General features: G+C 40.3%; 2 protein-coding genes across 2 annotated transcripts in view; both read left to right on the top strand.

Moving 5' to 3' along the window:
- The window catches only part of LOC118940093 (sialoadhesin-like), a 64,440-nt gene that overhangs the window by 25,647 nt on the left and 21,740 nt on the right, over positions 1 to 17,053 (top strand). Inside the window, exons 2-3 of the mRNA XM_036948332.1 lie at positions 1,829 to 1,878; positions 4,774 to 4,851. Of these exons, the coding sequence (XP_036804227.1) occupies positions 1,829 to 1,878; positions 4,774 to 4,851 (128 nt within the window). The remainder of the gene's footprint in view (positions 1 to 1,828; positions 1,879 to 4,773; positions 4,852 to 17,053) is intronic.
- LOC110487248 (B-cell receptor CD22-like) lies at positions 6,793 to 8,498 on the top strand. The gene is made up of 5 exons (XM_036949092.1): positions 6,793 to 7,128; positions 7,366 to 7,629; positions 7,819 to 7,909; positions 7,997 to 8,051; positions 8,147 to 8,498. The coding sequence occupies exons 1-5, from the start codon at positions 6,918 to 6,920 to the stop codon at positions 8,384 to 8,386; spliced, it is 861 nt and encodes a 286-aa protein (XP_036804987.1). The 5' UTR covers positions 6,793 to 6,917; the 3' UTR covers positions 8,387 to 8,498.

Genomic DNA, 17,053 nt, shown 5'->3' on the forward strand with positions numbered 1-17,053 from the left:
CAGCCGAGGACAGATGATTTCTACACGCTACGCGCTTCAGCACTCAGCGGACCCCGTTCTGTGAGCTTGTGTGGCCTACCACTTAACGGCTGAGCCGTTGTTGCTCCTAGACGTTTCCACTTCATAATAACAGCATTTACAGTTGACCAGGGCAGATCTAGCAGGGCAGAAATTTGACATCCTGACTTGTTGTAAAGGTGGCATCCTATGAAGGTGCCACGTTGAAAGTCACTGAGCTCTTCAGTAAGACCATTCTACTGCCAATGTTATGGAGATTGCATGGCTGTGTGCTCGATTTATACACCTGTCAGCAACAGCTGTGGCTGAAATAACCTAATCCACTCATTTGAAGGGATGTTCACATACTTTTATATAAAAAACAAACACATTTTGTTATATCCCCTAGATAGAGGACAGTCACTTCAAAACATTAGTCCTTATGATACATTTTTTCACTGTCTTTTTTAAAACCATTTATGGTAGTGTTACTCAATGCGTTTGTATTGTCAATAGCAGTAAAGGACTAATTCAATATTTTATCAAATCATTTTTATGTATTTAATTTTTTTACCTAAAGGGATACTATAATTCAAAATCAAATAGCTAAATGATCCAGCTAAATGATCCATGGTACGACCACCTTAAAACAATTCCAATGTCCAGCAGCTAAACACACAAATCAAATCTAATTGTATTTGTCACATGCGCTGAATACAACAGGTGTAGTAGACCTTGCTGTAAAATGGTTACTGACAAGCCCTTAAGCAACAATGCAGTTGTTTTTATGTAAGAAAATATTTGATTTTTTAAACGATAAAAATGATAAAAAAATGAATTACACAATAAAATAACAATAACGAAGCAGCAATAAACAATTACATGAAAGATTATTCATTGTAATTTTTAAAACACACATCACTCAGACACAATGTGACACAATAATCCCAGACAGAAAGCCAGACTTATTTATATGGATGTCAGGGTTCACTTTGGGTCCGTTGTTCTGAAGATCAGTGGGCTGAAGACATCTCTTTCACACAAGAACACACTGGAAACTCAGAGCAGCTTGCCTTGGCCTTGGCATAATGACAGCTCACTGTTGTCTGTTGTTTCTAGCTAGCTAATGTTGATAGCTAAATGTCAGCTAACTAACTAGCTCACTAGTTAACTATGGGGTCTTGCTGTAGTTCAACGGCAGCACATCATATTGTTCACAATCCAGTACATTCAGAGTAGCTGTGTGATGCACAAAAATGCTTGTTTATCACTTAATAACAGCCACTTCATGTAGCTAACAAGCTAGCTGTGATCACTAGTTCACTCAATTCAAACGCCAGTTCAACATAAGTCCCAATAACAGTATTTTTACGTGCATGCCTAGTTTATTCTATATATATATTTGACATTTTCTACCTTCTATTTTGTATATTTTCATCAGACTACTAGGGACATATGAAGCCTGGAAGCTGCAGTAATGTTGAGATGTCAGTAGGGAGAGCTCTAGTCTAGAACACTGGAACCAAAGACACTCCCCTGTCATCTGTTCTGGAACCTTCAGTACCAGCTGATGAGGAGTGATGGGAATGGGTCACATTTTGTCTCTTGTAAAACATGTAGGTCCACTCCTCATATAAAGAAATGTAACTACAGTATTCTGACTTTAGACCATTTTCTATTTAGATACAGTAACATCCCTTATGTGACATGCTGTTCCTGCATGTTAATGCCCTGACTAGGCTACTCAATAAGTGTCAACCACAGAACTCACACTTAGGCTATATCTGCTTCTACTAACACTTACAGTAGACTACTTCTTGTTTCCACGCAGTGACAGTAAGTTGACTGACTGTTCAAGACCTCTCCCCTTCACTTCACTCTGTAAGTACACTTGACAATATCTTGAAATATAGTTTTAGTTTTGATGTTTTTAGCCAAACATCACATGACTTCCTGTATCTTTGTACTTGTTGGTTTATTTTGAACTGTGTTTTGGTTGTTACATCAGGGCCTGTATTCATAAAGTGTCTCAGATGGTCCATATAATTATGATCTAAAAGGCTAAACTGATCCCAGATCAGCTCTCCTACTCTGATACACTTTGTGAATACTGACCCTGGACTGTGGTTTCATGTGTTTAGTTTAGATCAGTTTATTCATTTACATGTTTAAAACATGATCAGTAGAGTTTACCAGTAATACCCAGATCTCCATTCAATAGGGTCATGTTCACTGTCATAGTATAACAGGGTCAATGATAACTGTGTGTGTGTGTGTGTGTGTGTGTGAGTGAGTGTACATTTATTTTTACATATTAATCTGATTGTTGGATACAGAGTCATGACCAAAATTATTTGCACCCTTGACAAATATTGAGCTATATTGTGTGCTATAAAAGATAGGAAGTACATTGTACATGTGGTTTCACATAAAGACTTGTGCATGCTATTTTAAGGGCTCTCAGAGTAACAGATTGTTGTGGAGACATTTTGAAAATTGCCTTAAGTAAGAGTGAGTGAGTAAGAGTGATTGAGTGGATGCTTCGTAAGAGCTTAGGAGTAGTATTAACATGAGACACAGTGATGGTGGGTTGTGTTTAGGAGTAGTATTAACATGAGACACAGTGATGGTGGGTTGTGTTTAGGAGTAGTATTAACATGAGACACAGTGATGGTGGGTTGTGTTTAGGAGTAGTATTAACATGAGACACAGTGATGGTGGGTTGTGTTTAGGAGTAGTAGAGATGGAGGGTTGTGTTTAGGAGTAGTATTAACATGAGACACAGTGATGGTGGGTTGTGTTTAGGAGTAGTATTAACATGAGACACAGTGATGGTGGGTTGTGTTTAGGAGTAGTATTAACATGAGACACAGTGATGGTGGGTTGTGTTTAGGAGTAGTATTAACATGAGACACAGTGATGGTGGGTTGTGTTTAGGAGTAGTATTATCATGAGACACAGTGATGGTGGGTTGTGTTTAGGAGTAGTATTAACATGAGACACAGTGATGGTGGGTTGTGTTTAGGAGTAGTATTAACATGAGACACAGTGTTGTGGGTTGTGTTTAGGAGTAGTATTAACATGAGACACAGTGATGGTGGGTTGTGTTTAGGAGTAGTAGAGATGGTGGGTTGTGTTTAGGAGTAGTATTAACATGAGACTCAGTGATGGTGGGTTGAGTTTAGGAGTAGTATTAACATGAGACACAGTGATGGTGGGTTGTGTTTAGGAGTAATATTAACATGAGACACAGTGATGGTGGGTTGTGTTTAGGAGTAGTATTAACATGAGACACAGTGATGGTGGGTTGTGTTTAGGAGTAGTAGAGATGGTGGGTTGTGTTTAGGAGTAGTATTAACACAAGACACAGTGTTGTGGGTTTGTAGGTTTAGATAAACACAATCAATTTCCTGTTCTCCATTTCTGTCTGTCCTCTGACAGGCCTCCTGAATCATATCAGAAATCTATTTATGCACATTAGACTTTATAGAATATAGTCCTCTGTAGCTCAGTTGGTAGAGCATGGCACCTGCAACGTAATCGGATGCACATATAAATAACTGTAAGTCGCTTTGGATCAAAGCATCTGCTAAATGACATTATTTATGGACAGCAGACTACAACACACTACACAGTCAATACAGCAGGCAATGGTGATGTTCATTGATGCCTCTGATAGATAAAGCTACTACTAGTACTGTACAACAGAGGAGGTTGGTGGGCAGAGATATAGGAGGAATGGCTGGAATTAATGGAACAGTATCCATTCATTCTATTCACATTACTGCACAAATGAATAAGGACATCAGGACTGGAGGCTGCAGTAATGTTGAGATGCCAGTAGGGGGAGCTCTAGTCTAGAACACTGGAACCTTCAGTACCACTTTGATGCAGCTGATGAGGAGTGTAAATTGAATGTGTTTGTAGAATAGAATGAATGACATCATGGAACTGACCAAATGTGAATGGAACTTTGACCTGTTCCATGTAGAACTCAGAGGGACAAGACAACATATTCTGAGATATTATAAACATTCCATATAGAATAGTCAACATATTGTTAACATGGTTCTGTATTTATATAAAAGTGGAAATGGGGGACATTTTGTCCATTATAGAAATGTAGGACCCATTTTAATACAGTAACCTCCCTTCTCTGATGTACTGTTCTGGTCGTCATGCATGTTTGTGTCTTAAAGAGGAAGGAGAGGACAGTTCTGTATCAGATACATGTGTCCTGACAACTTTGCATATTAGTCAATCACTGAACTGCCACTCACTACCAGTAAGTTGACTCACTGTACAATACCTCTCCCCTTCACTTCACTCTGTAAGTACTCTTGACAATATCTTGAAATATAGTTTTGGGTTATTTGTTTTTTGTAATAAGTCATATACTTGAGGGTAATGTATCATTTTACTTCTTGTTATGTTATGAGATGTGTTTGGGTTGTTACATCAGGGTCAGTATTCATAAAGTGTCTCAGTGTAGGAGTGTTGATCTACATAGTGATGAGATGATTAACCAGGGTAAAAAAGACATGTAAACAAACATTTGAATGCCTGCTCAGTGTAACTGCACTGTTTGCATGTGTGTGTGTGTGTGTGTGTGTGTGTGTGTGTGTGTGTGTGTGTGTGTGTGTGTGTGTGTGTGTGTGTGCACAGAATAACACAGCTTCAGAATAATCAATGTAGAAATATGTGTTTACAGTAATACAATGTATCAGGTGGAGTTATTCACCAGCTATAGAGTGAGTTGTTGTTTATGTTTCTAAGACTGCAGGGAGGGAGATGCAACAATGGCCTTGAGAACAGCAGGAAGTGTGTTGGTGGTATTTCTCTGGTCTGTGACAGGTATGGTCTCATTCATTACTTGATATGTTTGTCATTCTACAGGCATTTGTAAAATATTAAAATTATATTTGTGTTTTATTATTCTGTTGTGTTCTGTTAGGCGACTACAGTTCACTTCAGTAGTTATCTTTCACACCTCTCTTACCTTACTGAATGATGCTTATGTGTTTTCTCATCAAACTCGACTCAACTCAGATACTATGGCAACAAAGTATGGACAAAGCCTATACTGTTAGTGTGAGCCAATATGCATTGGCTTAATGTAATACCCTTGTGTTCTGTGACTGTTCAGTGGTACTGGGTCAGGATGACTGGAGTGTGACTTACACCACTCAGAGTATCTGTGCCTTGAAGGGGTCAACAGTGGAGCTGTCCTGCTCTTACACATATCCCAGTGGTTATACAGTCACAACAACTCTCTGGTTCACTGAATGGGGGACTGGTGTAGAACCTAAAGATCTAGGTCAGGACCCAAAGTATGCAGGTCGTCTGGTGTATCATGGGGATAAGAAGAAAGACTGTACCCTGACAATCACAGACCTGAGAGAGAGTGACTCAGCTACGTACAAGTTCAGATTACTAACAGATCAGGAAGGAGGGAAATATTATGGAAGTCCTGGAGTCACTCTGTCTGTCACAGGTACAGTTACATTCAATATAGTTAAACTGTTGAATTCCATTTAGTTCAGGAAAATTGTCTTGGTTTGTATTTATGTCTGAATAACATAGGATTTTGTCCATCTTTGTATTAGAGTGATTAGAGTAAGTCAGTGATAAAGGGATTTACAGTGATATTGTTTTTTCTCCAGATCTTCAGGTGAAGGTGACTGGTGGACATCAGGATAAGACACTGACCTGTAGCACCACCTGTACTCTGACTGACAACCCCACCTACATCTGGTACAAGAACGGACACAAAGTAAAGGAGGACACTTCCAGCCTGGACTCAGACTCCTTTAGTGATGCAGACAGTTACTCCTGTGCTGTAAAATACCATGAGGATCTCCTCTCTCCTGCAGTGTGTAAGTGTGGACTATTTTATACACATTTCATATAAATACAATTTGGTTCAGGTCGAGACTTTTGTCAATTAATCAATGAATATTGATCATTATTTAACAATGATGGTTTTCACTACTGTAAACTGGTTAACTAGTTGTATTCTACTTCATAAACAACATCAGTGTATACTGGAAGGTATTGTAATAAAATATTTATGAGATGTTAAATTGTATTTTTGTATTTAAGGTCAGAACTGTTGGAGTGTGACTTACACCCATCAGAGTATCTGTACCTTGAAGGGGTCAAAAGGGGACATATCCTGCTCCTACACATATCCCAGTTATCATGAGATCAAACAAGCTTTCGGGTTTACTAAATGGTCTGGTAAGGATCCTGAAGATCTGAGCTCAGTGCCAGGGTATGAGGGTCATATAGAGTACCTTGGGGATAGTTTGGTATATTAACATTGTAGTGACAGATATTGGCTCCAATGATACTTGAATTGATCATCTTCAATAAGAGGGTGGATCTAAAAGTCATTGTGTGGAAAAGTACATTTGTGGAAAGTTTGTAATATTTTTACCTGATTTAATTTGTACTATTTTTTAAATCCACTGTCTTTTATATCAGATGGACCAAAGAACACCTCAGTGTCAGTCAGTCCCTCTGGTGAAATAGTGGAGGGCAGTTCAGTGACTCTGACCTGCAGCAGTGATGCCAACCCACCTGTGGACAAATACACCTGGTACAAGAAGAACGTAACCTCACCAAAAGCATCAGGACAGAGTTACAGCATCACTAACATCATCTCTGAGGACAGAGGAGAATATTACTGTGAGACTGAGAATATATATGGACGTCTCAACTCTTCTTCTGTGTCTGTGGACGTTCAGTGTAAATACACCTAACCTCATCTTTTAATCAGAGGATCACATTTAAATTCATATTTCAATAACAAGTAAAACACTATTTAAAACACTGTTGTTACACATTGTCCACCAGACGGCCCAAAGAACACCTCAGTGTCAGTCAGTCCCTCTGGTGAAATAGTGGAGGGCAGTTCAATGACTCTGACCTGCAGCAGTGATGCCAACCCACCTGTGGACAAATACACCTGGTGGTACAAGAAGAATGGAGGTGACTATCAGAGTATTTTTTCAGGACCACAGCATGTCTTCAACCAAATCCAGTCATCTGACACTGGAGAGTATGATTGTGAGTCCCAGAATGAGATGGGGACAGACAGGTCTAGGACCATCAACATGGATGTGAAGTGTGAGTAAAGTACAGATCAGTGTTTGAATGAGAAGGTATAAAAACAATTAGAACTAAATGAAGTAGTCCTGAAGCATGAAATCTCCAATTTGTTAACGTTTTGTGTAGGTTAGAGTTTTAGATAGTTTTATGATATTAACAGAGAATATATTTTTGACATGACATATCATTTGTAAATATACTACTGTCGGAAATATACTACTGTCCTTTCCCCTCTGACAAATTCTCCTTTACCAGATGGCCCAAAGAACACCTCAGTGTCAGTCAGTCCCTCTGGTGAAATAGTGGAGGGCAGTTCAGTGACTCTGACCTGCAGCAGTGATGCCAACCCACCTGTGGACAAATACACCTGGTACAAGAAGAACGTAGCCTCACCAAAAGCATCAGGACAGAGTTACAGCATCACTAACATCAGCTCTGAGGACAGAGGAGAATATTACTGTGAGGCCTGGAATAGAAGAGGATCTAGGAACTCTACAGCTCTGATGATCATTTTACCAGGTGAAGATCCATCTTATATATTTCAATACAAAATTACATTTCAATATACATTGGCTTATTGTACTTTGTTTTATAATTATATATACGTTGAGATTAGATCAGTTAACAAATATTGTATTATTGTCCTGGACTATGTTTATGTTCAGTTTATTATATGCCAGGGCTCATATCATCCATATTTTATTATAGGGAAACAAATATCAGTTCTGACTGCAGCTGTAGGAATCATTGTTGTTGTTCTGGTTCTCATCCTCTGTCTCTCTGGACTCATGTGGTTCAGGTGAGTGATCTTTAAACATTATTTCACCCTAACACTTTTTATTAACTTAATTTGTTTCAAGAATAAATTAATTAATTTAAAAAACAGGAAGAAGGCCTCCAGATCCCCCTCTGACACAAGAGACACAGCAGACGATGGACAGGTGAGTCTGTTGGAATCAGAAGATGACTGTGATGACTGTGTATTCTTTGTGGAACAATTCTACTCCTCATGTTGTCTGTTCTCTCTCTCCATCAGGGAGACTCTAGTCCAGTGTATGACAACGTCTCAAGCGTGGCCATGACCTCTACTGCAGCACAGACAGGAGCCACAGATGACCAGGATGATGTTCACTACGCCAGCGTCCACTTTTCTCGCTCCAGATACCAGGAAGTGCCTCTGTACTCCACCGTCCAGCTGCATCAACCACAGATACAAGACGAAGATGTCCAATACGCTGCTGTGAAATTCAACCTCCCCAGTGCTGCCACCCAGTGAGCATATTCTGTCATTACAACAACAGGGTCAATACTATAACATTGTGAACACACAGCATTAAAGGAGACGTTGGATTGTTTACAACCAAATCTGGGTGTCCAGTATGCTGCTGCTGGAAGGTTGGGGGTGGACGGGGGGGGGGGGGGGGGGGGGGGGGGGGGGCATTATCACCTTGGCTACTGTAGGTTATTTCACCTCAGTCTATCTACAATCACATAACCTATTAGCTATTCAGTTGTAATGTTATACACCTGAAAGGGAGGAAATATGGAAATGATTCACACTGACTCACTAATCAGAGAAGAAATAAAAACATATTACATTTTTAGAACTGTATTGTTTACATGTTGATAGTATTATAATGTAGAACTATAGGGAAGATCCCTGTGGAGATGTTCATATTGAAACATATCTTTATATATATATATAGCTATATAGGGAAGAAAGGTCCTGTGGTGATGTTTTTTTATGTTCCTAAATTGTTTGATTAAATTAGTACAGACTTTCTCAGGGGACCCCATATGGGTCCCCGACCCCAAGTTTGGGAACCACTGTAATAACCTCTCCCTCTGCTTCCTTCCTCTCTCTCTCTGTCTCCTCTACTTCTACCTGCATTGCAGCCTGCCTCAGCCTCTCCACTGATCGCCACATCACTGTCTGTCTCAGTAGCCTGCTCTCTGTAAAGGACTTAGCAGCGTATTTGTTTCTCCTGCTGAAGTCGGCTCCAATTAACCTTAGCGTCTTACTTCATCCTTCTAGCTGGCTAAGTAATACTAACCAGACCCCTTCAATGTTACTGCAATAGAAGTGTCTTCCGGTAGCTATCCTCCAACCTGAATGACTGACATACAGTATGTATCTATAAGAGACTATTTACCAGCTGTGATCTCATTCTCTGAGTGTGATGTTTTGATTGGTTGATGTCTTTAGACACGGTGGGATGGTTTATAAAAATGTCCTTTTGTCCAGCATCTGGCAAACACACTGTTAGCAGAGCAACCTGCAGCCTGGGGTAGTGCGTTTCACGTCGCCCTCGGCCTGTGCCGCGAGAAGGGGAATTATTATCCTTCTGAGAAAATGGTGAATGTGCTGCTGAAAATCAGCGAGGCAAATCCGCGGGACGCAGGAGAACATAACAATCAAACCATTGTTCATAATTCCACTCGTTCACAAAGAGGCAGGCGCGATTAGTCACATCAAGAATATAAGAGTTCTGAGCTTTGACCATCACTGGGAGCAATATTTAGACGTTGATCCGTAATTCATTTTCTTTATTATGTACATTATTTGTATTAGAATGTGATTATATTTAAATTAGAAAATAATTACTTGGTCCGAACCTCAGTGTTCTCATATGTAGTTATTGCTATATGCTCATTGGAGGACTAGACAATGATGATGTCATCAATAATGCATATTCTGCATTAAGGTAATTCATGCCTCAACAACAGAAACAGGACGAGGATCTGCAATAAGCTGTTGTGAATTGTAACCGCCTCACTGCTGTCACCCGGGTGACCATATTCTGCATTAAGGTCATTCATATGCAGCTGCTTATTGTACGAGTCATCAATAAGCAAAACAGTTGACCCCTAGTGGCCACTTTTGATGTTTTATCCTTAAACTATGAACCCAACAATGGACATCTCAAGACAATTACTATGACAATAGTGAGGGAGTGATGTCATGATGATTTTTTAGAATGTGTTCTCTCTTTGCGTTCCAAATGGCACACTGTTCCCTATTTAGTGCACTCCTTTTGACCTGAGTTGGGATGCGGATTTTGTTTAATTTCTGTTTCTCTCTCTTCATACCCGTGGCTGCACAAGCAGCTGAGAAGGAGCCCTCTGAGATCTACAGTAGAATCAACAAACCCAGAACCAAGAAGACCTGAACACAACAAATTCAGAACCAAGAAGACCTGAACACAACAAATTCAGAACCAAGAAGACCTGAACACAACAAACCCAGAACCAAGAAGACCTGAACACAACAAACCCAGAACCAAGAAGACCTGAACTCAACAAACCAAGAAGACATGAACATAACATACCCAGAACCAAGAAGACCTAAACACAACAAACCCAGAACCAAGAACACCTGAACTCAACAAACCAAGAAGACCTGACCTCAACAAACCCAGAACCAAGAACAGCTGAACACAACAAACCCAGAACCAAGAAGACCTGAACTCAACAAACCCAGAACCAAGAAGACCTGACCACAACAAACCCAGAAACAAGAAGACCTGACCACAACAAACCTAGAACCAAGAAGACCTGAACACAACAAACCCAGAACCAAGAAGACCTGAACACAACAAACCCAGAACCAAGAAGACCTGAACTCAACAAACCAAGAAGACATGAACATAACATACCCAGAACCAAGAAGACCTGAACACAACAAACCCAGAAACAAGAAGACCTGAACTCAACAAACCCAGAACCAAGAAGACCTGAACACAACAAACCCAGAACCAAAAAGACCTGAACACAACAAACCCAGAACCAAGAAGACCTGAACACAACAAACCCAGAACCAAGAAGACCTGAACACAACAAACTCAGAATCAAGAAGACCTGAAAACAAAAAGTTTAACAAAAACCTTGTACTCTATATATACGAAAGTGGACACCCCTTCAAATGAGTGGATTTGGCTATTTCAGCCACACCCGTTGCTGACAGGTGTATAAAATCGAGCACACAGCCATTCAATCTCCATAAACAAACATTGGCAGTAGAATGGCCTTAATGAAGAGCTCAGTGACTTTCAACGTAGCACCGTCAAAGGATGCCTCCTTTTCAACAAGTCAGTTTGTAAAATTTCTGCCCTGCTGGAGCTGCCCCGGTCGACTGTAGGTGCTGTTATTGTGAAGTGGAAACATCTGAGAGCAACAACTGCTCAGCCGCAAAGTGGTAGGCCACACAGCCGCAAAGTGGTAGGCCACACAGCCGCAAAGTGGTAGGCCACACAGCCGCAAAGTGGGAGGCCATAGCGTGTAAAAATCGCCTGTCCTCGGTTGCAACACTCCCTACCAAGTTCCAAAACTGTCTCTGGAAGCAACGTTAGCACAACAACTGTTCATAGGGAGCTTCATGAAATGGATTTCCAAGGCCGAGCAGCCGCACACAAGCCTAAGATCACCATGTGCAATGCCAAGCGTCGGCTGGAGTGGTGTAAAGCTCGCCACCATTGGACTCTGGAGACATTGACTCTGTTGCACAAACACCATTGCACATTGACTCTGTCCCATTACCCCCTGTATATAGCCCCCGCTATTGTTATTTACTGCTGCTCTTATTATTTATTTTTCTTATCTCTTACTTTTTTATTTGTATCTTTTTAGGTATTTTCTTTAAACTGCATTGTTGGTTAAGAGCTTGTAAGTAAGCATTTCACTGTATTCGGCACATGTGACAAATACAATTTGGATTTGATTTGAGCATTGGAAACATTCTCTGGAGTGATGAATCATTCTTCACCATCTAGCAACATCTTCACCATCTAGCAGTCCGATGGACGAATCTGGGTTTGGCGGATTCCAGGAGAGCGCTTCCTGCCCCAATGCATAGTGCCAACATGGTGGAGGAATAATGGTCTGGGTGTCACGGTCGTCATAATGAGGACACCAAGGCGCAGCGCGGTAAGCGAACATAACTCTTTAATAAAAGAGAGAACACTGAACAGAACTAAACAAAACGAACCGTGAAGCAATATGGCTAGTGCAGAACAGGCAACTAAACATAGAATATCAACCCACAGAATACCCAAGGAATATGGCTACCGAAATATGGTCCCCAATCAGAGACAACGATAAACAGCTGCCTTTGATTGAGAACCAATCTTGGCAACCATAGACTTATAAACACCTAGAATAGAAAAACCCCTAGACAATAAAAACTAAACAAACCACCCTCGTCACACCCTGACCGAACCAAATAATAAAGAAAACAAAGATAACTAAGGTCAGGGTGTGACACCTCTATGACACTGGGGCTGTTTTTCATGGTTCGGGCTAAGCCCCTTCGTTCTAGTGAAGGGAAATCTTTACACTATAGCATAGAACGACATTCTAGACAATTCTGTGCTTCCAACTTTGTGGCAACATTTTGGGGAAGGCCCTTTCCTGTTTCAGCATGACAATGCCCCCGTGCACAAAGTGAGGTCCATATAGAAATGGTTTGTGGAAGAACTTGACTGGCCTGCACAGAGCCCTGACCTCAACCCGATCGAACGTCGACTACGAGACAGGCCTAATCGCCCAACATCAGTGTCCGACCTCACTAATGCTCTTGTGGCTGAATGGCAGCAAGTCCCTGCAGCAATGTTCCAACATCTAGTGAAAGCCTTCCCAGAATTGTGGAGGCTGTAATAGCAGCAAAGGGGGGACAAACTCCACATTAATACCCACGATTTTGGAATGAGATGTTTGACGAGCAGGTGTCCACATACTTTTGGTAATGTACTTTGTATCTGGACCCGTATATTCAAACTAAGTGATATACACTGACTATACAAAACATTAGGAACACCTTCCTAATATTGAGTTGCACCCCCTTTTGCCCTCAGCACAGCCTCAATTTGTCAGGACATGAACTCTACAAGGTGTCAAAAGGGATGCTGGCCCATGTTGACTCCAGTGCTTCCCACAGTTGTGTCAAGTTGGCTGGAAGTGGATCTTTACTCCGAATAGCTTGTTCCATCTCATCCTACAGATGCTCAAATTAATTAAGATCTGGTGACTGGCCAGGCTACTGAGTAAGCAGAACTCCCCGTCAGTTCACTGTCACTGGACAATCCTAGCCTTGTGGCATGGGGCATTATCCTGCTGAAAAATACATATTTGCAGATGGATACACTGGTGCCATGAAGGAATGCACCTGATTGGCAATGATGAGGTTCAGATATCCTGTGGCATTGAAACATTGCTCCACTTTTATCAAGGGGCCCAATGTGTACTATGAAACCACACCATCACACCACCACCACCAGCCTGTGATGTTGACACGCAGCATGATGGCTGCATGTGTTTCTCTCCATACCCTAGTCCTCCCATCAGCGTGAAACAGCAAGAGCCAGGATTCATCAAACCCAGCTGCGTTGCAGTTCTTGACACACTCAAACTGGTGCGCCTGGCACCTACTACCATACCCTGTTCAAATAAACATGTTGTCTTGCCCATTCACCCTCAATGGCACACATACACAATCCATGTCTCAATTGTCTCAAGGCATAAAATCCTTATTTAACCATTTTCCTCTCCTTCATCTACAAGTGACATCAATAAGGGATCATAGCTTTCACCTGGACTCACCTTGTTAGTCTGTTTTGTACACTCAGTTTATACAGATATATGTAATTAAGCAATAAGGCCAGAGGTATATTGGCCAATTTACTGTCCCACGGCTAATGACTCCTCTTAGGCAACGTGACGTGAAGCGGAGTGGCTGGATACAGCCCTTAGCCGTGGTATATTGCTTTTATAAACTGGTTACCAACATAAATAGAAAAGTAAACACGTACACTAACCGGTTTACAATAATATATAATATCTAGCACTAGACACTTTTATCCAAAGTCATTCACTCATTCATTACAGTCATGGGAACATAAATCTTTCATATGGGTAGTCCCAACAGGAATGGAACCTCCGAGCCACACTCTACCAACTGAGTCACACAGAACTACTCTATTCACACTCAGAGTACGAGTGCTGATCTAGGGTCAGTTTTGACGTTTAGACTACGATTAATAAGAAAGGGGCATTGTAAATATTTAGAAAAGTATATATGTATTTTTTTAAATATTTTTTTAAGTTACAGTAAACTCAGAATCTAACGACAAGAACTTTTGACAAAAAATGTAGATATCTGAATTAGGCAGCCTCGATGTCCAGTTATATTTTATATAACTATATTTTGTTATATGTTATCTGTCAGAAAGAATCATCAAACATATGAGACTATTGCGTTTCAGGTAAGACCCAAATGCAGACTGTGTTGACGTAACAATGTTTACTACAGCAACAGGGGCAGGCAAACGTCAGGTCAAGACAGGCAGAGGTCGATAATCCAGAGTATTGGGGCAAGGGTACAGGACGGCAGGCAGGCTCAGGTTCAGGTCAGGCAGTCTCAGGGTCAGGTCAGGCGGGCTCAGAGTCAGGACAGGCAAGGGTCAAAACCAGAAAGGCGAGAAAAAGAGACTGGGAAAAAGACGGAGCCGAGACAAAACGCTTTTTGACTTAACAAACAAGACGAACTGGCAACAGACAAACACAGAACACAGGTATAAATACACAGGGGATAATGGGGAAGAAGAGCGACCCCTGGAGGAGGGTGGAGACAAGCACAAGGACAGGTGAAACAAATCAGGGAGTGACAGAGACTATATATGAAGTCTAACAACAATAGTTATTCTGTTCTATTATATTGTAATAGTTTATATGGTATTGTTAGATGATACACATAAAAATAATTTAAAAAATGCTAATTGATATGACAAAGTTATGGCACAAATTTTCCTCAATGTCCAGGAAAAAGTTATGCTTGATGCAACATTCCTTATTGCTTTAAAAATAATAATGTGTGAAGTGTATTATTTTATGAAATAAGCGTATAAGATTAATCTTAATTGTCACTGTTTTTACCTTGTTATAACAGTGTATTTAGTGGAAAGAAAATGAAAAGCTTTCAACATCTCACCTCTTGTACTGTGCAGTACATACAGTAACTACAAATGAGACATTTACATTGGTTTCTAGAGCAATAATGGTTTATTCACCTTCATCATCATCATCATCATCATCATCAGTACAAAATATACACAGACACTTTCAGAAGGGCCAATGTCCAGCACCTAGACACAACCAGTTACATTAAATATTATTAACCTCTGAACCACCCATCCCGGATCCGGTATAATTGTCATCAGCAACACTGAATAGCATAGCGCCACAGTCAAATAATATTACTAGAAAATATTCATATTCATGAAATCACAAGTGCAATATTGCAAAACACAGCTTAGCCTTTTGTTAATCCACCTGTCGTCTCAGATTTTGAAATGATGCTTTACAGCGAAAGCAATACAAGTGTTTGTGTAAGTATATTGATCGCTCAACAAAACATTAAGTACACTTAGCATCAGGTAACTCGGTCACGAAAATCAGAAAAGCAATCAAATGAATTGTTTACTCTTGATCTTCGGATGTTTTCACTCACGAGACTCCCAGTTAGACAAATGCTCCTTTTGTTCCATAAAGATATTTTTGTTATATCCAAATACCTCCGTTAGTTTGGTGCGTTATGCCCAGGAATCCACCGGAAAGAGCGGTCACGACAACGCAGACAAAAATTCCAAATTATATCCATAATGTCCACAGAAACATGTCAAACGTTTTTTATAATCAATCCTCAGGGTGTTTTTCAAATATCTATTCGATAATATATCAACCGGGACAGTTGGCTTTTCACTAGGACCGGGAGTAACAATGGTAGCCTTTCTCTTTTGCGCACAACTCACTCAGAGCCCCCACCTATCCACTTACGCAATGTGGTCGTTCACGCTCATTCTTCAAAATAAAAGCCTGAAACTATGTCTGAAGACTATTAGGAAAAGGAATCTGGTTGATATCCCTTTAAATGGAGCAATGGGAGGCTATGGAACATGGAGTTTTCAAAATAGAAGCCACTTCCTGGTTTGATTTTTCTCAGGGTTTCACCTGCAATATCAGTTCTGTTGAACTCACAGATAAAATGTTGACAGTTTTGGAAGTTTTGGAAACTTATATGCATATTCTAGCATCTGGTCCTGAAAAATAGGCCGTATACTTTAGGAATTTTTTTTTTCCAAACATAAAAATAGTGCCCCCTAGTTTCAAGAGGTTTTAACACATATTTTCCTTAAAAGTAAATTGTTGGTTAAGGGCTTGTTATTCAGAATTCCACTGTAAGGTCTACATATGTAGAATTCTGCACATGTGACAAATACAATTTCATTGGTTTCACATGAAAACATATTGTGAACCTGGTGTGACATTATTGAAACTGTGCTGACACCTAGTGGAAATCAAGAGAAACTACACCATACACACACACACACACACTATAACCTTAACACAGATGGGATGCTTTACATACATTGCTCTTTCTTTATTAGACACTAATACATATGTCCAATAAACAGACGTTCAAAAGTCGGAATGTAAAACACAAACGACTGAAGATATTCAAAAGCAGTTGTAGTGAATCAAGCATCTTGGGGTTACCTGAAATTGGTCAAAGTATATATTTTAAATGTTATATTTAATTTTATATTTATTTAACTAGGCAAGATGAACTCAACGCAGACACAGTTTATCTGGGAAACAGGATTAACACCGAAAGAACTTGGCAAAATACAATGCATGTTTCTGTAGTACGAGTAGGTATATACAGTATCATCGGTAACAATTGTGTACAAGACACCTAGCTAATCAAAATACTGGGGTTTGCGGTCATTAGTTACATTTCAACCACAGCGATTCCCCAATTGAGGCGCAACAAAGTTCACCGGGAAATGCAGGAACACCGGAAATAATAAATAAACCAACGAACGAGAAATGGTGGAGGCTACCAGAACGAAGAGATACATTTTTTCAGAATAAACGTGGTGCGTGAAAAACG

Source organism: Oncorhynchus mykiss, chromosome 17 (assembly GCF_013265735.2).
Source record: "Oncorhynchus mykiss isolate Arlee chromosome 17, USDA_OmykA_1.1, whole genome shotgun sequence".
Taxonomy (NCBI): Eukaryota; Metazoa; Chordata; class Actinopteri; order Salmoniformes; family Salmonidae; genus Oncorhynchus; species Oncorhynchus mykiss.

Coding starts and splice junctions, on each gene's coding strand:
- LOC110487248 (XM_036949092.1), top strand. CDS start 6,918: ATGACTCTGACCTGCAGCAGTGATGCCAACCCACCTGTGGACAAATAC. Junction 7,630..7,818: donor TCTGATGATCATTTTACCAG/GTGAAGATCCAT, acceptor ATTTTATTATAG/GGAAACAAATATCAGTTCTG. Junction 8,052..8,146: donor ACACAGCAGACGATGGACAG/GTGAGTCTGTTG, acceptor TCTCTCCATCAG/GGAGACTCTAGTCCAGTGTA.